Below are 26,304 nucleotides of genomic sequence, written 5' to 3' on the forward strand. Positions count from 1 at the left end.
TATATATAAAAGTTATTAAAAGTATTGTTATTTTCAAAAGGTTATATCTTTAAGGGAATTACAGAAAAGTGACATCCCAGAACCTGGTTGCTCTTCCTCCTTCCTTCTCTGGCTCTTCCACTAATGGATGTCAGATCCATTACACTCTAAATGATCTTACAGGAACATCTACATCCAGGACCAGCCCAGTTCAGCTCACTCTGCTCCCGCTCAATAACACGGGCCTAATGGGTTTTCCCTACATGCAACGCACAAACGGTGGTTTTATCTGAGAGAGCAGACACCTGAATCTGTGCCAATGTCGAGCAAATAAACGAAAACTGTGTCCGTAGTTCTACTTTGAGCTACTTAATACTGTAAATGTGACACAAAATAAAGAGAACTGGGAGTAATGATATACAGATATCAGCAGAGTTTTGTAAAGAAAACATACTTTTGACATTCACTCTATGTGTTTGCATGTGTGTGTGTGTGTGTGTGTGTGTGTGTGTGTGTGTGTGTGTGTGTGTGTGTGTGTGTGTGTGTGTGATCCATAGCGCTTCAGCATGGAGGGCCTCTCCAACATCCTGCAGACGGGCATCAGGCAGACATTTGGAAGCACAGGAAATGAGAAGCAGGTAATGTGCTGACTCATCATGTTAGCTCTCTCAACTGATGATAATTGAATCTTCTGTACCGTTTAGCTGAATAGAAAATTTAGCTGAAAGTTTAGCACACAGACAACCGGTGCCGTGTAAGATGTCAACATTCTTCGTTTGGTTTTCTGGTGATAAATTTTATTTTATTTTATTGGTGTTAGATGTAATAGAAGTTAACCGCCTGGGGCTTAAAAGCATTGGTAGTAAGACCTGAGAATGTTATGCAGCATCAACCTTTAGTCAGGGGCTTCTTTAGAGTTTTTTTTGTTTTTTTGCAAGACTGACTGCTTCTGGAGATCCTTCCTGTCAGCAGCGTATGAAGTATGAATGGCCGCGCAATATAAAATAAAAGTCAGAAGTTCCTGTCCTCTGTGTTGGCATTCAGCGGTACACATCGGTGACAGCGTGCTCCTTTCATCACTTCTCTTTCTTGGTAAACACTCTGAGCTTTTTCTTGGTTTCAGTATCTGAACACTGTGATTCCATACGAGAAGAAAACCACCCCTCCGTCTGTCGACGACCTGCAGATGCTCACAAAGAGTAAGCATCCGCACGAGACCGAACGCGAGACTCGATCGCAAGGCGCGACACGTGAAATGACTGTGATCCTTTTCTCCAAACAGTCCTCTATGCCATGAAGGAAGACAGTGAGAAGGTGCCTACGCTGCTGACGGACTACATATTAAAAGGTAAACATCATCCAAACTCTCCCAGAAGTCAGTGAGCTGTTTGATCTGACGAAAATGCAGCGGCGTAATTCGATTTGTCTTCCCTTTCCAGTCCTCTGTCCCACCTAAAGAACCGTCATACCAGGAGTGAAGTGTGACAGAGAAACCGACCTCCCCGCCCGCCCCGCTCCCCAGGACCTTCCTAACCTTCTGGCCCAGTCTGCATGAGCTCCCCTCGTTTTCCATTACCAACCATGGATCGACACCGTCCGCATTATCTCATCCGTCTAAACCACGACTACTGCCTCCTGCTGAGCTCACCTCGTCCTTCCCTGCACACCCGTCTCAGGCCAGACACCAAAATGGCCGCTGCCTGAAAAAGCGACCGGGACGGTCCAGTCCCACTTTTACAGGACTTCACTAATGGAGCATGATAAGCTGGTTAACGATCACAAGAGATCACTCCGGTACAGGGATCCAGTTTCAGATATCGCTTCTCTCTTGTCTTGTCATCTCTCGTTTCGTTGTCATGTTGTTTTTTATTTATTTATTTATTTACAAAGCCGTTGATCACGGAACGATTGCTCTTTTCAACACATATATACAGTCATCCATGTAAAGTGGATTGTATGGGGAAACGTGATTCATAAGAATACAAAAGCCATGCACCTTTTTCTGCCAACTCAGTACTGTAGTTCCTTTAGAGTGAGAAGAAACACACTACTATTACGGGTGCAGTGCGTTACAAAGCTTCTTTCACAATGAATATCCAGTGCTCTTCAAACTTTTTATTTATTTATTTTGAAATATTAATATATATATTATGTTGTACATTATTTTTTTTAACGTTTATTTACTGTAACTGTTATTGCACTCTGCGCAGCCACCTACACGTGTAAATCTTATGTTGTTTTAAGTTCAGTGACTGAAAAAAAAAATAATTTTAATAACTGTGTATGTATTTGCATATTAGCATTTTTTTTCTTTTGCCCCATGTAGATGAATGTTACATTGCTTAATTGCTAATTCAAATAAACTTCTACCCTCAATGTTATTGCTTCCTTTTATGTATTCACTACATCAGTGTTCAAAAATCCACCAGCTCACGTCTTAAGATATGTATCTATGAGTACACTGTGTAAGAGAATATGCTTAACCATGTCTGAAAGTATTTTATCGCTTTTACAAATCAATCATGACCAACAAAATCTGACGAAAAAAGGAAAAAACAACAACCTTTTAATGTCAAACTGAAAGATTTCTAACAAAGCAATGACTATTAAATACGTGCATTTAACATGGGATAAGTGATCACATAAATTAAATATTCAACTCCCTCAAGTCGGTATTTAGTAGATGCATTTTTGGCTGCGGTCGCAGAGCCGAGTCTGTGTGGATCGGTCTGAGGCAGGCAGGCTGGACATCTGGCCGCTGCAGATTTACAGCAAACTTTATACCCCGTGTTACTGCAGCAAAAAACATTAAAACATTTTAAAAATCTGATTTTATATGGAAACTGATGCCGTTCCCACACTCTCTTACTTACCTCAGCAACAGAGATGCTTTGCTGCCACCTTGTGGTTTAAGACCGGAAATGACGACACTTACATGAAATTTTAGAGAGAGAAAGCGTTAAGAGGCAGTGGGTCAAGTGTTATTATAATTTTTTTTTTATATGATTTTGTCATCTGTTCAGAAGTGTTTGTGATTGGGGGCAAAGCGTATTGAGGCCTTAGTCCTCGTGGCGGTTGTCGCAGGTTCGATTCCCGGCCTGGTGACATTTGGCCCATGTCTTTCCCCTCTCTCATCACCCTGTTTCCTGTCGAGCTACTTTCAAATGAGGGCCACTAGAGACAACAAAACCTAAAAAAAAAAAAGAAAGGTTTGAGGTAGTATCTGTTTGCCGTTTGTGCAAATTGGTCTTGGATTTTCACATTTTCCCACTGATGCTTCATGAATCGATATCCTGAATGAATAAATGTTGCAGCTTTTCAGCAACAGCTGTAGCATTGAGTGTGGAGCATTATGATATATGAACCATTTTTAAAGAAAAAACAACAACAAACAAACGCAAGAGTTTGTTTATATTTTATTGGAAAATAACAGGCTTTTTTTTTTCCATGAACATAAATATGGAGTACACAAGTGGACAAAGCACATTGATGTCTGGACTTTAGGCCTTCTGTATAAATAAGACGCTTCACCGCCTGTTTGTCCACAGGAAGCCTCTAGAATGCTCCCTGCTGTGATGGAGAGCACTTATTTAGTTCATAAAGTTACATAGTAAAGAGAAACGCTGTTCACGTGCTCTTATGTTTGCTGTAGAAAAATAAAGGCTTGACTTTAACAATACATTATAATCATCAACGTACACGTTTAAATGACTCAGTCGCACTCTAAGACACGGAGTCTGATAACCGTAAGAAACGAAACATTTTCCAGTTTGCTTAAGTGTCGTCAACATTCAACAAAAAATGCTCAGCAGCTAAGAAACATTTCAAATCATTCGTTTCTGGAATGTTTTCACTTTCTGCGTTTGTGGTCGAAAGCCAGACAGATAATAAATGTCTCTGTGTGAAAGAGAAAAAAAAAAAAAAAGCACAGCGGGAGAAAGGAGAAACTATGACAAACGTTTTTAAAAGCGGACAAAAAAATCAAAATCTGTGTAAAAAAATAAAGCATCTTCAATAAGGAAACGTATATATGCGGCCACCTGGATACATTCCTAAAGAAGAGAATTTATTTGTTCGTAGCGTGAGATCTCTGGTTAAATTCTTGCAAGTGGAGAAGGTTCTCTCTGTAAACCAACAAATATTTGATACATTTTTACTCTTCACTGGATTGCTCCTGCCATTTCTGACACAAATTTTAAATTTGTATCTCTTCCTATGAAACATTTCAGAACATGCAAATTGATCAGGAATAGTGAGTTATGACTTTTGGTGATTATAAACTAATAATGATAATAATAATTAAAAAAAATGCAAAAGAAGGAAAGTCAGCCCTTCATAGTTAATCCCTCCAGCAGAAACATGATTCAAAGTAAAAGCAGGACTTTATCCGATTGGGGTTTTTCGATACCGTTGTCAACAGTTTAGCTTAAAGTTTTCTGTTTGTTTTAAACATGGGGTCATTTATTCAGAGCTTCACAGTTCAACACAATATTTACCCTGTAATTTATTCAGAAAATTTTAAAGTCACTACTTTTGTCCCCAACATTGCATCTCCACATTTACAGGTTTAATGAGTTTTACTGCAGCGTTATATCACAGCTGAGTTTTCCTGTTCATTACCAAACTGACAGCTGAAACAAAGCAGACACGTGAAAATGCTGATGCGCTCTCTCGTGTAAGGATTTGTTCAATATGGCTTACTAATTTCCATACGGCAGCTGTTGCAATTTTAAATGAATAAAATTCTTACGTCTCTCAACAGTTTTCTTTTATTTAGCCTTTGTGCTTGCCTCTATAATTTCAGAAATCGTCAACTCAGATTAGAACTTCGTAAGTTCGTAAGTAAAATGAAGTAAATCTGCTGCTATGAAAAGATGTAACATGTCAGGAACGAAGACCATTTTGTCTTTGGTTCAGTATCCAGTGTTTCAGATTAATTTGCCATCAATGTTCAATATCACCATCCATACAGATTAGACCTGAAAAAAAAAAATCAAATGTCTGGAACACATTTAAAAACTAACAAATATCATATTTATAAAGATTTTTTGTCTTACTGGAAACGTAACATATTATAATGCAAGGGTGAAAATATGCAGAGTTACAACAAAGCAGTAATGAATCAGATTCATACTCAGATTTCAAGACTAGAGACTAGAGGATGTTTCAAACTGAACTCCATCCACCCAAACCTTCAAGCTGGATCTCAGCCAGGATCTCCAAGATCCTTCTAACATTGAACGGATCACAGCAAATCTAAACTACCCAAAGAAACGCAAAGCTCCGTCTCCATCGCAACACCACAGGCTGCTTCCTCACAATCTGTAGAGTTTCCGTCTAAATACAGGAGGAGAAAACCAACACGGTATCTTCATCAGCTATTAGCAGGTTTCTGTGCGTATGCGTTGCCCCACCTCAAAGACTGACGTTTTGTGCTCGGCAGGCATAACTCAGTTTGAGTAGACCGAATGAATTATGCACTCCAGATGCCGAATGTATGCTTTTTCTTCTCGTCGCTTATCTGATCAAAGTGAGACTTTCAACCCTTGGAGTCGCTTTTTAAGAGTCGAGCTGTGGGGAAATGTAAAATCTGCGATTCAAACCTTGTGGTTATTCCTCCTCATCTGTCTCCCGTGTCTGTACCAAAGATGACGCTTCTGGGGCATCATGACTAAAACATCTGCGACCGAAGAACTCACTGAGGTTTGAGTATTTTGCTGGGAGCCTTACGGTGCGTTCACACTGCAGCCTGAAGTGACCCAATTCCGATTTTTTTGCCGGCCCGTTCACACTGCCAGTAAATGCGACCGGTATGCGTTCTACAGTGTGAACGGGCAAACGACCTGAAAGTGTCCCGCATGCGCACTAGAGGGCGCCATAGCGTCAGCGTTCTCAGTGTTCTGCCAACCGCCATAAAAAGAAGAAGTCCTCAGTGTTTGCGAAAGTAAACATGGAGGCTAACGGTGGAGCTTAGCTTACATATTTGAAGTTGTTGTCCGGCTGGAGCAGCATATTAACAACTTAATTCTCATATAATCCGTCATGGTTGTTGTTTTTCTTCCCGCTTGCGCGTATCAGGATGCAGAACAGTGAGATTTGTTGAGAATCGGTGACGTTCAGTTCGGATGGATGCGACCCGGATGTTAGGTCGCATTTGATACACATCGAATAAGGGTCACATTCAAAAAAGAATCCGACCTGTGCTGTTCACACTGCCATGAAAAGATCGGATACAGGTCGCATTACGTCAAAAAAAAAAAAAAAAAAAAAAAAATCGGAATTGGGTCACTTCAGGCTGCATTGTGAACGCACCTTATTGTTCCACGTGCTGCAGAGCGTCTACAGAGATCAAACATATTCTGGCCTTTTCTTTAAACACTGCAATGTGAAGGGGTCTTAAGAAAAAATGACTTGTCCTTCAGGTAGTTGTTGTAAGAAAGGGTGGCTGAGAGATTTACGTCCCGCCTATTTCCTGTAACATCTTTGCTGAAAATTGGGATAATAAACCCTTAAAAAAACAAAACAGAAAAACAATCTGGTTGCCGGGTAAACAGATGGAGAACGGCATGACAATAAAAAAGTAGAAAAGGGAATTTTATCTATACGTCATTTGTGAGAACAGAATATAAAGAGTGAATACAAAGCAAGTAAAAAGCATGTCTTGAATGGTTGTCATGGCAGCCTGCTGACTTCAAAGCGTGTAACAGTAAGTGACGTCTTCCTCTCGTCCTGTTTGCTAAAAAATAAAATAAAATAAAAACGCAAAGCGTTCCCTCCAGAGACCCGGCTGAGCCTCCGGTCAGTCCAACTGCGTGGCGCGGCACTTCTAGTTAGACCAGCGAGCCTGCTTGGTTTTGCGCAGGCACCATGATGGGCACCCCTCCCATGCGGTGGATGTTGGAGGCTGTGATGGCGGAGGTGGGCAGCGGCGGCGGGGACGGGGCGGGCTGGAACTGCCCCTGCAGCTGGGCGTAGGTCTGGGGCAGCTGCTGGGCCTGGGGCAGGTGGCCGTAGCGCTCCTGGACCGCCTGCGAGCTGCCGTTGGCGGCCTGGGCGGAGGCGGGCTGTCCGTGGGGCAGCGTGCTGCTATTGTTGTAGCTGTAATGAGTGGGAGTGGAGGCCCCCTGCTGGCGGGGAGGTCTGTAGCCGGTGGCGCTGCCCGTGGCTGTGATGATGGAGGCGGTGTCCGAGGCGGGGTGCTGGGGATACTGGTGCAGGTGGTGGTGGTGGTTGTCTTTGTGGCGCGGGCTGGAGGCGATGGAGGACAGCGTGCCGTTCTTCGAGATGACGTCAGAGCCCATGCCGCTCTTCGCCCAGGAGACGCGCTTCGGAGCCTGAGCGTCTTCCCTGCAGGTTGGGGAGACATCAGGGGTTAAAGGAACGATCCACTTTTTTCACTCCTCACACCGATTCAAATATGGTAGAATAACAAGTCCTGTCATGACAAAATGCTAATTTTGTTCTATCAATTCAGCACATTTTCAGGCCTTAATTTGAGATGCACGCATTTAATGCTTTTTAAGGCTTTTGGAGGATGCATGGACACCTGGTGAAGGTGAAGAGTGGTGTATGCTGAGGCGCAGGAGCAGACCTGTTGAACTGAAACACATTCTCTGAGCTGATTAAACTATAAGTTTCCTGTTTCACCTCCTAATTCTGCTAAACGCACAACTCACTTACAGATATGTTAAAGAAAATGCACATCTCCTTTCAGTTTCACTGCTTTGTATAGCAAAAACTAACAAAGGTAGATTCAAAATGATTTAGATTCCATGCAGTATTGAACACAATTTTGATTTCACCCTGTCATTGTATTAGAATTGAAGCCAATATGGAAAAGACTTGAGTAACAAAGTAGATTGTGTAGCTTGTACTGTAATAACTTGAAGAAGTTTTATCAATTATCTCTCGTAACTGAGACTTTTACAAATCATTTCTAGTTCCTTGAGGTTTGTCGCCATTTGTCAGACTATGAGGATTTTTTTCCCTTGTATTCTTATGCAAAGTGTGTCTTATACGGATGATGTAGGTAATACAGTTGCTTTATCCCGTCAACAATGAAATATTGGTAAAATGAGCTTTTCTGACATCAGTTTTGATTTGTATAAATGTTACCAGACGAACTCACTTGATTTCATTGGCCATGTCGTCCTCGTTGTCTCTTCTTCTCTTGAAAATAAACAGAAACCCGACGCAGACACAGAGGAGGAAGATGAAACCGAGGACCGATCCGACTGTCGCGCCAACAATCATTCCGACCTTATTGGCTGAAATCATGACACACACACAAAAAACGAAAACGGAGTTTGCTTCATAGATTCAGAAGTTTAAGTACAGCTTGCGATTATATCTGGTGTTACGTACTGTTGATGATGTCCAGGGTGACGGAGCAGGTCTCGCTTCCTGCCGTGTTGCTGGCTGTGCACACGTACGTCCCGGACATGTTGCTGCTCAGGTTGTTCAGCTTCAGATCCCCGGTGTTCTCATCTGAAGCAGCAGGGTGACCACAGACACGCGTCCAACCATTAGAAACAGCTTTCTGTGCGTTTAGGATGTGTGAACTCTGCACAAACTTTATGTGGCAGGTTGTCATGGAGACACATTCCAACAAACCACTTTATACATTTGACTCAGTAAAGAAAAAAAAAAAAAAACAATCAAAGGAACAAGACTAACACGTTTTCTGAACCGGACTAAACTGTCGAACCACCAAGTCATCAGTCATACGTTATTAACTTTATCAACCTTTATGTCTTGTTTGCAGTATGTCAGTCTGTGCTGATAAATGAAACTATCCCCAACTATGTTTCCATCCAATTGTCAGATTTTGAGCAATTTTTTTAAATGTCGCAATTTTGCCATTTCCATCAACTTGTTGTAATGCAAACCTTCAAAAAGCGCATGAAAAAGCAACGGAGACACAGATAATGTTTGACTTTCAGGAAGGATAACAGGAAGGGTGAATGGAATAGCTACAGCCGATTTACTCTTCTCATATTTTGCTCTGTTATCCTTTAAAGTTTCAAATTCTGTCTGTCATGAAATTTGCTGGATTTGGAAAAGTTGACAGTAGTTTGGATATCTCAGAGTTGAGGGAAATATCTCCAATATCTCAACTTTACACATGGAGACTGCTGGCTATGCTGACTAACTGCTAAAATAAGATGCTAAAGACTGAAAAATTTTAAGTGTAGAAAATGTAATTAATGCATTTCTCTCTCATTAGTTTACATGACAAAAGCTTTCACTTTGACCTCGTCGTGCCTACAGAGTTTGACGAAACCAAAACTGCAGTTTTACTCACTGAGCATCGGTGCAAAAAAGACCTCGGAGGTAGGACTGGTTCTCCTCCACTTGTACAGCGGGACAGGCTTCCCGGCACTGGACGTGCACATCAGAGTCACGTTCCCTTTCAGCACCGGCTTCCCGGACACAGAGCACTTGGGAACAGCAGGAGGGACTGAGGGGAAACACAGAAGTCATCAGAGGTTTTGGGTGTGTTGCCATTTCCAGCAGCATATCTTCATTCAGACCTTGAAATTCAGACATTTAGCCGTTTTTCCTCACCGTTCACCACAAGAGAGACCTCAGCGGGATTAGAAGTAACAGAAGGAATGATGACCTGACACACATAACGGCCGGTGTCGGACTCCTTGGTGTTGTTGATGTACAGAGAGACGTCACTCGAAGGCATGTTCTTCAGGAACCCGACGCGGCCCCTGAACTGGAGGCTGCCCTCGTTGATGGTGCCTTTGGTGTAGCTGATGACCTGCGTAGGACAGATACAGCAACTTCTTATTCTCTTTAGCACAACAGCTGCACATACGGCTAAAAACAGGCCTGAGTACATCTGTCCAGGACAGAGAGAGCAGTTTGACTAACATGCCTACTCATTTGGGGTCAGAGGTCTCAGGGATGTTCATAATCCCGACATCTCTGGCTCGGAAAATTGAAAATATTTGTCATTTTTTCAAAATCATGTTGCAGTTCCAAAAACTCAATTTGGACTCGAAAGCCTCCCTTCATCATCATCATCATCATCATCATCATGCACCGAGTCATTTCTAATGTCACTAGTATGACAAGCTGTTGTCCCTTGGGTGAGGTTGGATTTTTACACACGCAAAAAAGACAAAGAAATACAAAAAAAAAAAAAAAAACTTTTTTCAAACCAGTTCATAGATTTCAGTTCTAATGGTGAGTGTATCCTATGAACATCAGTATCTAATGAGTTCAGGTCTGTACATGCATTGTCTGCAAGAACAGAGAAATAGACATTCTCTGTATCAGGGTTGCAAATAAAAAAGTTCTTCTTATGGTTTCAAAGTTCTTGCAGATTGTTCTTTATCATCGTCTGAGCAGAACCTTTTCCTTGTATGGGTTCTGAATTCAAGAAAACTGCTGCCACACTGATGAAGGCAGCAGTGGGAAGGCCGTATGAGGACTTCTGATAAATATGTACCGGTACTTGCTTATTGTTAAGTTCTGTCAGAGAGAACATTGCTCTTTTTCTTGCCACTTCAATCAAAGGCCTGCGATTACTCGTACGACAGCAGACCAGATTGTAGGCGGTTTCGGGGTTGGGTGTAAGCCCCAAACAGTCACAGCCTCAAGACAACAGACCGCTGCAGCAGAACTGCGATGTTCCACTAACAAAGATGGAGTCCTGATGTTCATGTCTGTGTAACTTGGGCTTTTTCCATCCACAAGAACATTGGAGCAGATCAAACAAACCAGTCAGCAAAACTTCCTGACTGCAACCTTTCCTGCCAGGAAGAGTCTCAAATCATTGAACAGACTTCAATAACCCACAGGACCCCAACAAACTGATGCCAAGCTCTCAGTATCAGACGCCGCACACTTCCTCAGAGGCACTTAGTTGTATGCTCAACAAACTAGAGCTGTTCCTCTGGTTGTTCCCTGTATTTAGATTTACCAAGTTATTCACAGCTCTGCAACAAAAAAATCTGTAAGCTGTAACAAGTTTGATATACCCGACTTTGGGGGAACAGCTGCTCCACTTTCTCCCCAACATGAAATGTCGGCGCCTTTCCACAAAGCAAGAATTAGCCAGCATGATGATAGTCTACATCATCTTTACTGGGGGGAAAGTGTCTGTTATATTTCTGTACTAAAAGTCCTACATGCCTGGTTGTGCAGCTGAGTTATGGCTGCTTTTTTCGCTACAGCTTTCTTGAAAGTGTCTCAGCTCAGGTGAAGCTTCAGAGCTGTCACACTTCATTCGTATCATCTGTGTTTTTGGCTCCAAATGAGAGCAGAGGGGAGCAGGACACTGGATGACTGTTCAGAAACACAGAAAACTCACTTTGAATAAATCTGCCCAGATCCCACTCCTCCATCTGCACAGCTCATTAATCCACACTCAGCAGACCAAAAATACCCAGACGCTGTTCTAAACTGGACCGGGATGAAGCGGTTTACACACTGGAAGCTTTTTGGAGGACAGATTCTCCCAGGTTTAGAGCCACGGGAACAGAGATACATTAGACTTCCTCCTCACCTGCTGGGTGCTGTCTGTCACAAAGTTCCACAGGATGGTGCTGGTGGCCAGGTCAGCGTCTGGGTTCCCAACGTACGAGGCTATTAGCTGCACCAGTTTACCTTGGACCACCTCCATGCTGGTTTGAGACATTTGGATGTTGGCCCACACGCCTGTGGAAACAAAGATTTTCCTCATTAGGTCTTATGATATTTATTTATGTCATAAACAGCCAATAAACACAGTGAAAACACATGTTGGTTTGACCATTTCTAGGTCTAATGATAGGACAGTTAAAGTTAAACTAAAGTTTAGTTTAAAGTTTGCTTAACCCAAAAATATTAATAAGATTATCAATACACTGTATTGATATTGAGTCCAGCAGGAAGGGCTGAGTTTTTCCACATATAGATGTTAGAAGTATTTTGTTTTAGCTGCAGATGCATCTATTGCCACAAATGCTCACTAAATAAATGCTGTTGTCGCATTTTAGGCAATATTTGTTTTATTTTTTTTAGTTTTTTTTTTTAGAAAAGGAGTTTATTAATTTATTTGTATATTTTAATTTATTACTAATATTGTATGAAACAAACTTAAGTGGTTAAATGAAAACTGTAGAAAGTGCCTTTTTTTTACCTCACTGATCTACTGAATAATTGGTAGATTAATTGAATATTAAAATAATTATTAGTTGCAGACCTAGAATCTAGTATTAGAATGAAAAAAAGGCTCAAATCCTGAAATTCCCAAAATCATAGCCCATCAGTTACTTAACAGTCTGCTGTATGTATTCCTGATTAAAAAAATAATAATCAAGGATTAACTATTAGTTTCCCCCCATAACACTAATCTAAACCAACACTGTTTAACCAGGCCAAACTGTAGGTGAGACAAATAAAGAACAATGAAGATGGGTTCACTGATGGGCTGAAATGTAGTGCACATCTGTAGCCAGACCGGGGCAGCAGAGAGCCAAGACTCAGAAACATTACAGCTCTCTCCATGTCCATAACCGTTTATAAATCACAGATTCAAAAAGAGAATAACTGGATGTGCTGCAGACGGAGACTGCTGCTGACTCTGGTCTCTGTTTACTGTAATTAAAAGATTTCTCTGCATCCATTATGAGAAATAAAAGAGTTCAAACTGTGTTATTTGGCCTCTGTCACTTCACTGCCTCTTCCTGCAGCCAAGACAAGACACAAGAGAGCAAACAGCAGGAGTATTTAAATACACTGGAGAACTTTATTATTATTATAATTTTTTTTAGCACCACATTTTTCTGCGTTCTCACGCTGAAAAATGTGGTCTCTGCCCTCCTGAACCTGAGCTATTCTGGAATATTCAAGGCGCTGACGTCTCTCTGAGTGTGGAAACATGACAGCTGGACACGTATGAAAACTAACGATGGGATCCCGGGTTATGTGACTGACATGCAAATTTATAACGCTAAAAAAGGCCAAAAAACATCAGCTGTCATTAACAAAACTTCCTCTATGTGGAAGAAGTGATGAAATCAAATGTAACTATAACGTTCAGTTTCCCTGCGAGAGCCTGAGCTGAAGCTTTTTACTACGTCTCCACAGACTAGACACTACAAAGAACATGAGTGGTCCACTAATGTCGCAGCAAATGATTTGTGGGTGTTGCAGATCCCAGTGTTGGGACGGTTTCCTCATGCAGGCTGCCTTCTGGAGGTCACAGACTTACATTATTCTCTAGAGGGATGTTGGAAATTAGACCCAGAAGATGTCAAGCTGTTGTCTCTTCAACCAAATGAAACTGGGTCAGCATTTGAGTGGAAATCATGCAACAGTTATGTTAATAAGCTGAATATTGGTCTCGGTCATGCTGGATATTTGGTGCAAGAAATGAAAGATCTGGCAGAAAAAAAAAAATCCAAATATACCAAACATGATGTGAGGGTTGATGCTCTTAAAATAATCCTTCACAAGGATTCTGGAAGCAGGATGTGAACTTATTTACTTACTCTGTACCTATGTTTAAATCATATAAAGTTTATTCATATAGCATAATTAAAAACAACTTTCCATCCAGCAATGTGCGACGCAAAGAGAAATGTCCAAAACTGCAATAATATAGAAGGAATAAAAATAGAACATCAGTACAAATTAAATAATATGATGATAAGCAAGAATTCATAGATGCGCTGCTTAACCTCGGATCAACTGGAACATATATCTATTTTAGTACGCTACAATCAATAAATCAAATTTTATTTGTATAGCACATTTCAGCAGCAAGGCATTCCGAAGTGCTTTGCATCATCAAAAACACAAAGTTACTCAACATAGAATCAACAATCAAAACATTACATTTATTCCAATAGTTGGAATAAAAACGTTTTTGGATGCAGATGCTCCATATTCTTCTGTTTCTCTGTTTTAAAACCAAACCTTAGAATCCTCTCGTTTTCAGACCTTCTCGGTCGAAGCTAGAGCTACATGAACGTCCAGTGAAACAAGACCTGTTCTCAGAGGAGCACAGGTATCAGTTTCTTTGTTGCTACAGCAACACAGGGAGAAGATAAGTGACACTGATGAAAGAGAAAGTGTGTAGGCATCTCTCCCTCTGGAGTACAGCATCAATTACATCTAATTAGCCACAGAAGACAAAGTAAAACAGGAAGTTGACTCTCAGAAGAAGATAACAGGTGACGGGACAGGTGTGAGGAGAAATAGGGGACAAAGGTAGCAAAAACACAAATAAGGAGGAAATCTTTCTGTCCAAAACTATTTAGGGCCTGAGGAGATATGCAGAAGCAACAAGAGACTCCGTTCCTGCAGGGATGGATGGTAGCAGAAGGACGACAACCTGAGATGATACAATGATTCTTATTGACATATGAAGGGACCCTGAAATAGAAGCCTGATGATTGGTTGAAGCAAGTGTCTGCTGAGGTGCTACAAAGACTTTGAGAGTCAAGGATAAATATTTGATGATCTGGGTCATGTTAAAAGGACACGTTGCTCAAAGTTGGACTCTGAGCTCTGCTTTCTCTGAACCACACCCCAATGCAACAGTTGCATCGCTCGTGATGCATCAGCATTAATGACATGCAGCCAACTTTAACAGGAACACCTTTCAAGTACAACATTCATCCCCCCTTTTCCCTGGAGAACTGCCTTAATACTTCCTGGCAAAGAGTCAAAAAGACTTTTGTCCACATTGACCTGCACCGTCACACTGCTGCTGCACATCCATGATGCAATTCCCACGCTCCACCACGTCCCAAATGTGTTCTAAGAGATTGAGATTTGGCAGCTGGAGTTTGAGGTGATTTGGGATGTGTGACATGGAGCGTCATATCACCGGAAGACATTCAGAAGACGGACACAATGCGGTCATAAGAGGTAGATTGGGTCGGCAGCCTCTGGGGCTTCAGCAAACTGGTTTGACAGGCTGTGCCAAGAAATATTGCTCACACCATAACTTCAGCGCCACTAACCTGAACCAAACACCAAATAATTTTGACCCTACTATCAAACTCATGGCAATATATTTCCTAATTTGTTATTGTCCAGTTTGTAGCCTCGGTTTTGTGCGCTCAGCTGATAAAAGTAGGTCTTTGTGTCTGATTCAAAGTTTCACCTTTAACGTATTCAGAAATGGTTGGTTGTAACAAAGAGCCTTCTGACTCAGAATTTTAAATGTTGTTTATGGGCTGAAAGGAATAATATAATGGTCTTTGGAGTTGCTTATCAGATGTAAACCATGTTGACTCCTCTGGTCCCAGAACCAGAACTAAAGTCCTGTTTACACAAAGCTGGTTCCCTGTTAAACTGTAGCAGTTTTGTTGCGATCCATTTGCTTGTTCACACCAGAAATCACAGTTTCTGAAACAGAAACCAGGTCTCAGAGTTTAAGTTTTTGGGAACATCATCACCCACAGTGGTTTGAATTACTCCACAGGTGTGAAAACACACATGGCTGCAGTGTGAGGTTTAGATTAAGAGTCAAAGTTTTGACGACACACTAAAACCACAGCACCATCTAGTGGCCTGGCTTGATGAGTACAGCTTGTCTAAACGCAGTGACGTCTAAACGTGCAACTTTACCTGAATCAATATCTGACTGTTTCCAGACAATAAAGTTGTGTAAACAAAGCTTAAATGAAGGAAGCTATATCATCCGTAATATAGCTTTATATTTTATAATACCTCTTAGTTTTTATTTGTCATTTTATCATTGTAATGTTTCTTTATTGTATGCAATTGTGTGTTTCTTCATTCGTTTTTTATGTATATAGTATTTGTTTCTGTTAGTTTGAACAATAAGAATGTGTAAGAATGCTGCTGCTGCTTTACAAATGAACTTTCTAGAGCTTCGTTCCACATCCTCTGCTCACACTGAGAAACATAAACTGCAGCACTGAGGACTTCCCCAGAGTCAGCACACAGGCATCAACATTTAATTGGGAGTTAGGAGCTCCGCAGCCTCAGCGTCTCATCAGGGTGGATGACTCCTTGTGATTTAGACTGATCGTCTTGTCGTATTTTTTTTCTACAAAAATCTTGCCAAGTTCTGTGTTAAGAAGATTTCTAGTCAGAAATCCTCCCTGATGCCAGTGGGAGTGCAGCACCTCCCGCCGTCAAGCCGCCCCCCAGAGGGAAAAACGTGAATGAATAAAATGGTGAGACGGTAAATGGAGGGAGAAGCAGAGAGATCAACAAGGCCACCGAGATCACGTTCATAACATTCACACTCGGTTCTTAATTTGGCGAGTGGAGCTTAATCCTGTCCGCTGTGGCAGGTCTGAGATCTGCCGGGCAGCCTGCGCAGTGATTGGCCTTAAATATTCCAGGATGATTGATGGCAGGACAGATGGGAGCACGCTCAGCGTGGACGGTAATGAGGTCAGGAGGAGTCTCGTCTGAGATAATGGGGAAAGTTTTTAAATTAGATCTAACAAAAATGTGTCATGGACAGCTGGACGAGGTTTCTCTGGACAAACTCTGGTCCCGAGGAACATCTGGGACGCGACAGTTTCAGATGTGGGAAAGATGTATGTACGCCCCTTTAAAATGTGCATGTGTGCTGCTGTTTACACGCTTTTCTGATTCAAACCATATAGAGCACTAATCAGACAAACTAATAAAACAAAATCTGATAAAGCAGACTACACAGGTGTGAATGCTCCCTTAGTGCTTTTCATAGATTGCAGGCTGAAATTGCAGGAGAATGTAATCTCTTATTTTTTAAGTATTGTACACATGGCTAAAATCTTTAAAACTGCTACAAAGAATCTAAATCAATCATTTTTGAGTGTAAAATATTTTCTACTGTAAAATATGGACAATGAGCCGATGATCCGACGAGTGTAACGCAAAGTGGTTAGGGATTCTGGGAGTATTGGCTAGATGTCATCGGTCAGGTCATCTTGGGTGATGTCAAGGTCAAAGGTCAAAGGTCATGCTTGTTTAAATGCAGACGGTTTGGTATGTGTGACTTTCTTCGTGCGGTCTATCTCATAATGACAGGAAGCATTTAATTTGGCAGGTTTTAATTTGCTGTCGGTTACTGTTGTCTTTGATGCTGCGGTGACGGGTGGAGTCGGCCTGCTGCTTCCTGTGTCTTATCAGCAGGTTGGAGTAAACTATTCCATCAAAGGAGTAACTTCAAAAAATAAAACATGGGATAGGAGGCATGCTTTGCTTGTCAAGTGGTATGATTCTTTTTAAGCTGGACTGCGAGATGATCTACTTTCGACATATATATATATATTTTTTGACAATACAACACCTTGGAGCACAAGCAAAAGGAGTAAGGAGATGAGACGTTGGAGATACGATGGGAACAGAAAGAGGACAGATGATAGAATCTGGATGATGAGTGGAGAGGGACTGGGTGGGGAACCACCCAGTCCCTCTCCAGTCTTATCTGCAGAAGAGCCATGCTCTTCTGCAGATAAGAGACTGTAACGCCCCCCGGGACAGTTTATGTCTATCAATCCAGATCAGGGCTTAGATTGGTGGGAATAAAAAAAATAAAATAAAAAATCAGCACCAGTCCTGAGAATCACAGACGACTTGTTACTGTGTTTGTCCCGTTTACAGGTTGAATGGCTAATGTTGACGCTCTTTATGCTGTTTGAGCTGTACACCTGCCTTGGCTTGTACAACAGCGTCTGTGGAACATCAGGGGAATTTTCTGCGTTGGACGGGAAGGAAACACGACTGTCAGCACGGTCATGCATGTTGCATGTCATGCATCTCAGGGCCTCTGGCCTGTTGCTATGCACCGCGGTCACCGAGGACGATGTGCCGTTCACACTCTGTTTTCTGTTTGAAATCTCTGTCTGTTCGGACAGAGATTTTACTAGGAATATTCGGATTATGTTTTTTATTTTATTAGAGAACACAGAATGTTAAAGTTTTGAGAGGAGATTCTTTAGTGAGCAAAAATGAAACAGTGAAGGATACAAAAGTTCAGCAACAAAAATGGAAAACCTCTGACAGTTTGATTTCACACACCATTTGTGATTTGCCTCTTGTCTCCAACTGTGAACGCCATTATATGGGATATAATGGCTCAAGAAACCTCATATTTAATCACTGTGATGTACTTTGACTTCACCTTTTGACATTTAAATGTAACTACATTCTGGAATTAATAAAATCTGAATTCACATCTACAAAAACACAAGGGTTCTGAGATAGAGATGATTTAAAATCTCTGCCTGGATTTTAAATCGGATTTAAAAGGGGGAAATAGCAGCCAGGTGTTTATTGAACTGATCATCAGCCAGTCTGACTGTCAGAAGTTTAGGTAGCTGCTCTGAAGCACAAGAGGTGTGTGTGTGTGTGTGTGTCTGTGTGTGTGTGTGCGTGCGTGTGTGTGTGTGTGCGTGCGTGTGTGTGTGTTTTGCGTGTGTCGCTGCCCGTCAATCTCTGAAGATTTACAAGTGGAGTTTTAAATTCGTTGAAGTTCGTCAATTTGTAGTGAGAGATTACTCACAAGAGGAAGACATTTACATCTTCCGAGGAGGAGATAAAACAGCAATTTCAGCCTAATGTCAGTCAAAAGAGAGAAACACTTCACATTCTCTACAGGCTTCACAAAGCAATTTAAATGTTTATGTTGAACCACATCGATTCAGGAACAGTATCTGCTGGACGGATGAGACCCGAGTAGAGATGTCTGGTCGTTATGCCTGCAAATAATGACGCTTTTAATTCAAAGTGTAATTAACGGAATGACACTTCATAGCGACAGTCATAAACATTTATAAAGACTCCTTCGCGTTCATAACAGTTGTTATGTCATGTCAGTCTCATGCACACCACTTCAAATGAAATAAAGTATTACCAAAGACGCAATGTGTTTCAGTGGCCTAGTCAAAGTCCTGAGCTCAGCCTTATGGAAATGTTGTGATCATAAGAGAGCTGTGCAGAAAAAAAATGCATTAATACTTGGAAGCTATGCTATTGAGAGTAGAAACGTGTTATATTGTAGGAATTTAAGATTTAACAATAAACAATTAGCATTTAATAATTAAAGGACAAAGTGACTCATAAGTTATTAAAAACATAAATCGCTGCCATTCATAATATCAACGTTACGACAGTAATTCTCCGTTCATTTCTATCACATGCAGGTCTGAATTATTTAGTCCCACAACTTTACAGCTCTTACACGAGCAAAGCTTTTCCTATATGAATATTTGATAGCTTACATTTAGAACAAATAACTAGCGAGAGCAGGCTGCCGTCACTCATTATTACCGTAAGCCGAGATGAGAAATGAGTGGCATGCGTGGCCGTGTTTGTGATCCCGGTTTGGAAAAATAAGGGTCCACGATGCGTCTCGTGAAGTCAGTAAAGTTTTGTTTTGCACCTATTAGTCAGGCGCAACATTAACAGCACATTTACACACACGACAAACCAAAGAGCGTCATGAATAATGGATGAGAGAAAAGTGGGAGGAGAGGAAGAAAAGGCAGGCACAGCGGTTCAGGTCGGTGATCTGCTTTAAAGTTGCTCGACACTCTGTACGGAAATTAAAACACACATGCAGTCAGACCTGGCTCAAGAGAAAATGTTCCAAATTATAATGTACAAGTATTACTAGATACTCACACTGGGAGCCTAAAACTATCTTCCCCATCATTCTGCAACTCAACATCCCTCCTCCTTCTCTTATTCCACCCAAACAAATCGACCAGTTTAGGAGTTATTGAGGTCGTTTTTCTGAATCCAACATTAAATACATCTGGTCCTTACAAAGACAGAGGAAACAGCATGTCTCAGGTTTCTTATACACACAGAGCGGTCAGGGCCAGGGACCGAGGCGGAGCTCGATTTCTGACAGGTGTGTGAGTCGTCCTGTGCAGCATGATTAAAGCAGAAACACAGCAGTGGGGCTGCAGACGAGCGAACGTGTCATGCATGTCCTGGAGCTGCTAAACCACCAGCCGCTCATCAGATGGATACGCTGAGCCAGATAGGCTGAGAGGGAGAGGGAAGCAGCTGCTTAATTGGCATAACAGCGATAGTATGAAGCTAGGAGGGTCACAGGTTTCTGTGTGTGTGTGTGTGTGTGTCTTCATATCTTTGAATATGCCTTCAAACCTACCTACGATACGCATCTTTAATGCCGGACTCTTGCCATCTCCCTTGACAGCTGCAAATGTGTTTTAGGATGCATCCTGAATACTTAATCCCGTTCTGTACTCTGACTCCTCGTTACACAGTGAACTGTTGCTATGCAGACTTCGGTTGTGCGACACTACAAATGTGCGCAAACATTTGAGTCCCAACAGGGAGCTCCTGCTAAATTTGAGTTTTAACACAAACCATGGATGTAACATTTTCAGATTTGTTAATTGAAAATGAAAAACACTCGTAAGTTTTATTTGAAAGTATCAGCCCAGACCACAGGTGTCAAACTCAAGGCCCAGAGGCCAAATCTGGCCCACCGTAGCTTCATATGTGGCCCTCTAGACTCCAAACTGCATCAAAAAGTCCTGCCATCTTTTCAGAAATCTGCAAAAATCAAGAAATCTCCACATTAATTTTTTTTCTGATTTTACTGCAAATTTTCTCAAAATTGGTCAAAAGCACTGAGGTTAAGTGACTGCAGCCTTACTGGATGTTATAGTCTGTGATTGACAAGGTGAGTGATAAAAAGTTACATTTAACATCAGACAAATATCAACATTTCCAAATTGGCGCCACAAAATCTGTCATTTTGATGGCAAAAAAATCACTAAAACAATCATGAAATCCTGGATTTCACAAAGCAGGACGCCGGGCCTCGAGGCCTGGATTTAAACGCCCCTGCTATAGGACAAAATGTCACTCCTTCTTCTCATTCTTAGAGCTGTAAAAGACTCATTCTTAGTTGCGGAAAGGACAAATTTTTGATAGACACGATCATAATCGTCATCCTTTTTCCCCCCGCGCTCTCATGCAGACACTGTGATTCAGCGGGTTCTGATAGCAGCAGAACCTTCAGCGTGAACAGAGGCAGCTTACGTTAATTGGTGCTGCCTCCTATCTAATACTGACCTGATGGGAACAGCTGCGACGCAGAAATGACTGAAAATCTGCCACTCGGTTGGACTTGAAGTTCCTATTAAACGCACAGAGCAGCTCAAACTCGGGCCTTATCGGAGCGATGCGATCGCTCTTCTAGGATAATTACAGCAATGTCACCGTGAGCTCTTCTGCTCCCGCCGCCTCAAAGTAGAAATAGTACATGCAATCCCATAAAGCCTCCAGACGCTGTGAGTTAGTTAGTGTGTTGTAATGTGTGAGGGAGGATGTTGAATATTTGGCTTTTCACTGCCGCATCTACCTTTTCTGAATGAAAGAGAAATAGTTTCATGAAAGCCACAAATAAGTTTCATCCCCCTTCATTCTTGAAAAACTTACTCACTTCCTTTTCTTTTTTTTTTTTTTTTACCAATAATTCTCAATGAGATTGATTTTGATTTTAAATCATACAAGGAATGGAGGGTGATGGACAGGGATTTTTGAAAACATTGTTGTGTTTGGTATCAGTAGTAATTTACAGTTATTACGGTTTTTATCACTTTAGCAACATGTTAGCTGGTATCGGCACATCTCTGCTGTTGTTGCACAATTTCTATTGCTACCTGCTGTAAATGTTTTTGTTCTAATTTTATTAAAAAACATATCCTTCTTCATATTTGTTGAAACTGTCACTATGTCACGACAGCCACAAATAATCTGTGGAAAAAAATGGAGCTCCTCTGCCTTCTCCCGGTGCTATTTTTGAAACAACCAATCAGAACCAGGAGGCGGGGCTTTGCACTGTCAATCACCACTCCGTGTGGCGTTGCGCTTCTGATATTTTCACAATTTGTTAACTGGTAGTTTCATCCAAACAGTCTGGCACAACCGGCTGTTTGAGGACATCCATGATTTTGACTTGGCCCAAAATGAAAACGAGTTTGACGCCTCTGATAAACCAACCAGATTCTCTTCTTACATTATGAGGGGAAACGTTGTTGTGTGCTCTCGTCCCATGAGACCTTGGCGCTTTGAAGCAAATGTAGGGAACAAGCTGAGAGCTACAAAGTCTACTGGTTAACACACATTCTGCTACTTGCTTACAGCGGTGTGTGATATCATGTTGGTACTTATTGTGATAATTCATGCATTTCTAGTTTTGAGAAAAAAGAAAGTAGCATCCCCGTACTTTTTCAAAAATGCATACAGCTTTGGTTTAGCTCTACGAAATCATCCAAGTAGACAATCACAGACGTGTGTTATTGTCTTGTGCATTGGTTTTCACAAAGCACACATGAAAACACACAAACATATACACCCCGCCTCCCCCCCACTCACTTCCTCTGCATTGTGTGGATGATGACAGGCAGGAAAAAGCTGGCCGTCCTGATAGCGCTTTATTCCAAGATTAGCCTGTTTGTGCTGGGAGACAGTGCTACAGTAAGGCCCAGCAGTCCGGCTCAGACAGGAAGTGACATCTGACACACACTCTTCTGGCTGACTGCTCCCACATTTGAGTGCTGCCCTTTAGTAAGGGGTCATAATGCTTTGAACTACGACTCCACAAAAGATGGAAATCCCTAAGAGCTTCATTGTAGCTACAATTAGTTCATTCTTTCCTGACACACAAAAAAAGAAAATGCATGGAACTGAACTGATACTAATTCAGCATCGATTATACAACATTATTATGCAAGGTCATTGCAGCGGGTAGCTAATCCTGTTCTGCTGCTGATTAGAGTGGAGTTGAATAAAAGTTTGACTACATTCTGTTGTTACCGGGTAGAAAAGTTCACACTCTCAGAAAGACGGGAAAGCGGCAGGGCAGAAAAACAGGCAAATTCTCTTAGGGATCGCTTTTTTGTTTGGGTACGGGCAGAATCTGAGCTAATGTGTCACATGCAGTTAGCAGACAAACACTGATTTATATATAACTACCAAAATAACACAAGGAAACTCCCAGTCGTAGATTATATGGACGGAAACAAGCAGCTAGCGGCTCTCTGCCTCAGCTGCAGACTTGCTCATTCAAAGTAACATGTCCTGCCTGGACGACCCTGCGTTACTTTAAGAAGAGTATTTCTCAACACGTACAGGTAAACTGCAAACTTTTTATGTACGTCTTTAAAAAATAGTCGTCTTATTGCTACTCTTCCATAACAGATTTGAGGAGTCGACCACTAAGGCAGCATTCACACAGCAGGTCATGATGCTCTAGTCCAATTTTTTGCAAAAAATCAGATTTTTATTTTTTTTTTTGTGGTACTACTAATTAAGTGTGACCGCAGTCACCCCCACATGCACAGAAAACCAACAAAAGAGTCATACAGCAGCGCACAAGGAAGAATGGAGAGTTATTCCTCAATGGCAGCCGACGGAAAACAATCAGATGCATATTTGTTTTAGTTCCACATATGGAAGTGGCAGAATTTGGATTTTTTTTTTTTATTTTGGGTGTGAAAAGATTGGAATAGGGCCGTTCAGACTGCAGCGAAAAAGTTGGATATCGGTTGCCGATTTAATTTGTGATCAATTACATTAACAGTAACAAATAAATAGAGAAACAACTAGTACTTGTGAGAAAGACCTGGAGTCTGTCTGTGTTAGCCGACAAGATTGAAGTGAAGCACTCAGAGATGACAGATGACAGCCGCTCAGGACACTGCTGGGTCAGAGCGAAATAAGCCCAGGGTTACTGCACACCACCTCCCTCTTATTACAGAGAACAACCTGACATGAATGTGAGTGTGTGAAAATGAGCACGATGTCGTTTGGACCCACAAATCTCAATCCAGGAAGCGCTCATCGTCCCCGGCACAATTCCGGCTGTTTTATCCAAACGCCAAATGAGAAACGTCCCCTTAGCCCAAGAGCCCAACGATGCTTTGTCACTGGTATCTGACAGTACGCCTGAGCGGCTCAAAGGCTGCTGTTAAAGAGACGTGGCTGTCCAGCTGGAGGCTCACAAGCAGGGCTGAACCTCACGCTCTACAGGCAGCAGCTACCGTGTCGGATGCTAACGTTTGTGTCAGCGCAAAGGCTGGATAGGTACGGCTCTTCTGTCTAAAAACAAACGGTGCTCTGGTGACAACTAAACCTGAGGCCTGCTGAAGCACAGGCTCATGATTTGTAACGGTCAAAGGCCAGACGTACAGCGCTGAAACGATACAGGATGTGAGGAATTTGATGCAACAAATAGCGGTGATAAAAGTTTACATAGTGGGGCGTCTGCTTTTACTGTTTAGAAAGACTGCATGGCTTTCTTGTCTTATGTGTCTGTGCTGGAGGACTTAATTCTTATACAACTTCCTAAATACTGTAGATGTATGTAATTCTACGCTTTCTAGCATAACCTTACCTGGATTATAAGTTAATTATATAGAGCCGATTTTGCCTTGTTTTTGGTCCTTATGTTTTGAGATTTGTTATTTGAACTGCTTTTTTTCATTATTAAAATAATCTGATCACTGTTCTTGTTGTTTTAGTCAGCACTTCTTCCAACTTTCTGTCCTTTCTGATGCCTGTTGTTGAACTTAGACTCGGGTTTTTGGGAAATGGTCACATCTGAAATTAAACATGCTGGTTTTTATTCATGTAATTATCTTTTTGATATTTTCTGCCAGTTTTTGTCTTACTCTATTATTTTCTTATTTTTTTTTTATTGTTTTATAATCAATCTACCTGTGATGTTGTGAATGCTGTGAAGCACTTTGGTCAGCTGAGGTTGTTGTGAATGTGCTTTATACATGCTCTTTAAATTAACTTTGACTTTTCTGTTTGTGTAAATAGTACAGCTGGAAATTTGTTCCATTTGACATTCTGGACATAATTAACACTTCTACCATCAAAATCTCTTCTAGTAATTGTGAAACTTGCTAGTTTTGAAAAAAAAAATGTCAGCAAAGCTTTTTTCCCAAGCTAAGGGTCAAATGATTTAGCTACATTCATCATTACCAAGTTCCATTTTGACTCTGAGATACTTGGGCTGGATGGAGCAGCATCTCTGAACCGACATGCGGAAGAGGGATTTTATTCGGGAGATGAAAGCAGCCTCTCTGGCTCTGCAGCAGCAGACCAGGTCCATAATGAAGCCGTTTGGTGCAACGCTCACCACGTTCACAGACCGCCTCCTCTCTCAGAACCAGCCGCAAGCAGATGCTAATGTTTGCATACTTAGATGAACAGTAGATATACTTCCACACACACACACACACACACACACACACACACACACACACACACACACACACACACACACACACACACACACACACACCTGTTTTATTAAACACCTAGCAGCCAGGAACAGGAATACTTTCATTCCTATGACCTTGATTGCGCTGCGTTTCTGACAGCTGCCTCTTATTAGGATTTATGGCCTCCATCTTACGTCGAGAGCTTTATTATGTCTGACACTTCTTTCGAGATCCAACTCTCTGGTGTTGAAAATGGAATTGTGTATAATTAAAAGCCCGGTCTTGTCCACCCTTGGAAAGGTGAGGAAGGATAGCGCGATGATTCTCAGAATCGAAGATAGGGGTGTTGAGTTAGGTGGAGGAGGCATTCATCTTGGTTTGACACAAAGCCTGATAATGCGGAGAGTTGTACAGAGACGGCGTACAGGGACTAGGAATGAGGCTGTGTGCTGTGCTAACCGGAGATGTCAGACAACTCAACGCGGTAATCTGATCTGAAACGCTAACAAGGAGATAAACAAGTGGAAACTTCTCGCCATTTCTTGGGTTTTCCCCACCCCCTCCCTGCAACAGTTAAAACAGTAAATGAGGGAATGTCCTGGACTTCATCTTCATAGACAAACTGCAAAGGAGATGCCAGAGAGATGATGATGACAAGCTGTAAACTGAGAACTACCCACATGCAGAGGACTGAGAAAGACCCACATGAGGATTACATGACATTCTCTGAAAGTGAAGTGGTTTTCCCTGAACACCACCATCACTGCCACACTGCGCTCAGAAAAGCTTAAGTCCAGCCCCACATGGGCTGGGAAACAACAACAAAAAAAACATCATCTTTTTCTTTATATCACAAAGTGGACAATTTAAAACACAATCCAGATGACAAAACCTGTGTTTAGTTGCAAATCAAATTTTGTTATCTAATTTGTGAACACTCCCCCCCCCCAAAAAAAAAAAAAAAAATTAATTTGAAATTTGGGACCCGAATTAACTTTTGATTGATTATTGCCATCTCCTGTGAGATGGGGAGTGCACACCTAGTTGTAAGTAAATATGATGAGAAACAGTGACTGTGCATCCCGTGAAACTAACAACACTGAAGTTGGCATGTCAAACTAATTATTATTAT

At 41.6% G+C, this 26,304-nt stretch overlaps 2 protein-coding genes across 3 annotated transcripts in view; one reads left to right on the forward strand and one right to left on the reverse strand.

Moving 5' to 3' along the window:
- fez1 (fasciculation and elongation protein zeta 1 (zygin I)) overlaps positions 1-2,360 on the forward strand; it is a 21,340-nt gene extending 18,980 nt beyond the window's left edge. The window contains exons 8-11 of the mRNA XM_015030533.1: positions 537-617; positions 1,103-1,178; positions 1,262-1,327; positions 1,419-2,360. Of these exons, the coding sequence (XP_014886019.1) occupies positions 537-617; positions 1,103-1,178; positions 1,262-1,327; positions 1,419-1,435 (240 nt within the window). The 3' untranslated portion in view covers positions 1,436-2,360. The remainder of the gene's footprint in view (positions 1-536; positions 618-1,102; positions 1,179-1,261; positions 1,328-1,418) is intronic.
- Positions 2,361-6,538: 4,178 nt separating this feature from the next.
- Positions 6,539-11,675, reverse strand: esama (endothelial cell adhesion molecule a). Of its 2 annotated transcripts, none has more exons than XM_015030534.1 (6): positions 11,501-11,675; positions 9,547-9,748; positions 9,284-9,439; positions 8,344-8,466; positions 8,108-8,246; positions 6,539-7,326 (listed from the first exon to the last, which is right to left on the reverse strand). In XM_015030534.1, the coding sequence occupies exons 1-6, from the start codon at positions 11,630-11,632 to the stop codon at positions 6,810-6,812; spliced, it is 1,269 nt and encodes a 422-aa protein (XP_014886020.1). In that variant the 5' UTR covers positions 11,633-11,675; the 3' UTR covers positions 6,539-6,809. The 2 variants fall into 2 exon arrangements, with proteins under 2 accessions (XP_014886020.1, XP_014886021.1); XM_015030535.1 differs by lacking the exon at positions 11,501-11,675 and adding an exon at positions 9,870-9,952.
- Between the last annotated feature and the right edge of the window lie 14,629 nt (positions 11,676-26,304).

The sequence above is a fragment of the Poecilia latipinna genome, unplaced genomic scaffold (assembly GCF_001443285.1).
Source record: "Poecilia latipinna isolate Pla-1442-1.1 unplaced genomic scaffold, P_latipinna-1.0 Scaffold185, whole genome shotgun sequence".
In the NCBI taxonomy this organism is placed as follows: domain Eukaryota; kingdom Metazoa; phylum Chordata; class Actinopteri; order Cyprinodontiformes; family Poeciliidae; genus Poecilia; species Poecilia latipinna.

Coding starts and splice junctions, on each gene's coding strand:
- esama (XM_015030534.1), bottom strand. CDS start 11,632: ATGTCTCAAACCAGCATGGAGGTGGTCCAAGGTAAACTGGTGCAGCTA. Junction 9,749..11,500: donor TGACAGACAGCACCCAGCAG/GTGAGGAGGAAG, acceptor TGTCCTACGCAG/GTCATCAGCTACACCAAAGG. Junction 9,440..9,546: donor GGTCTCTCTTGTGGTGAACG/GTGAGGAAAAAC, acceptor GTTTCCCCTCAG/TCCCTCCTGCTGTTCCCAAG.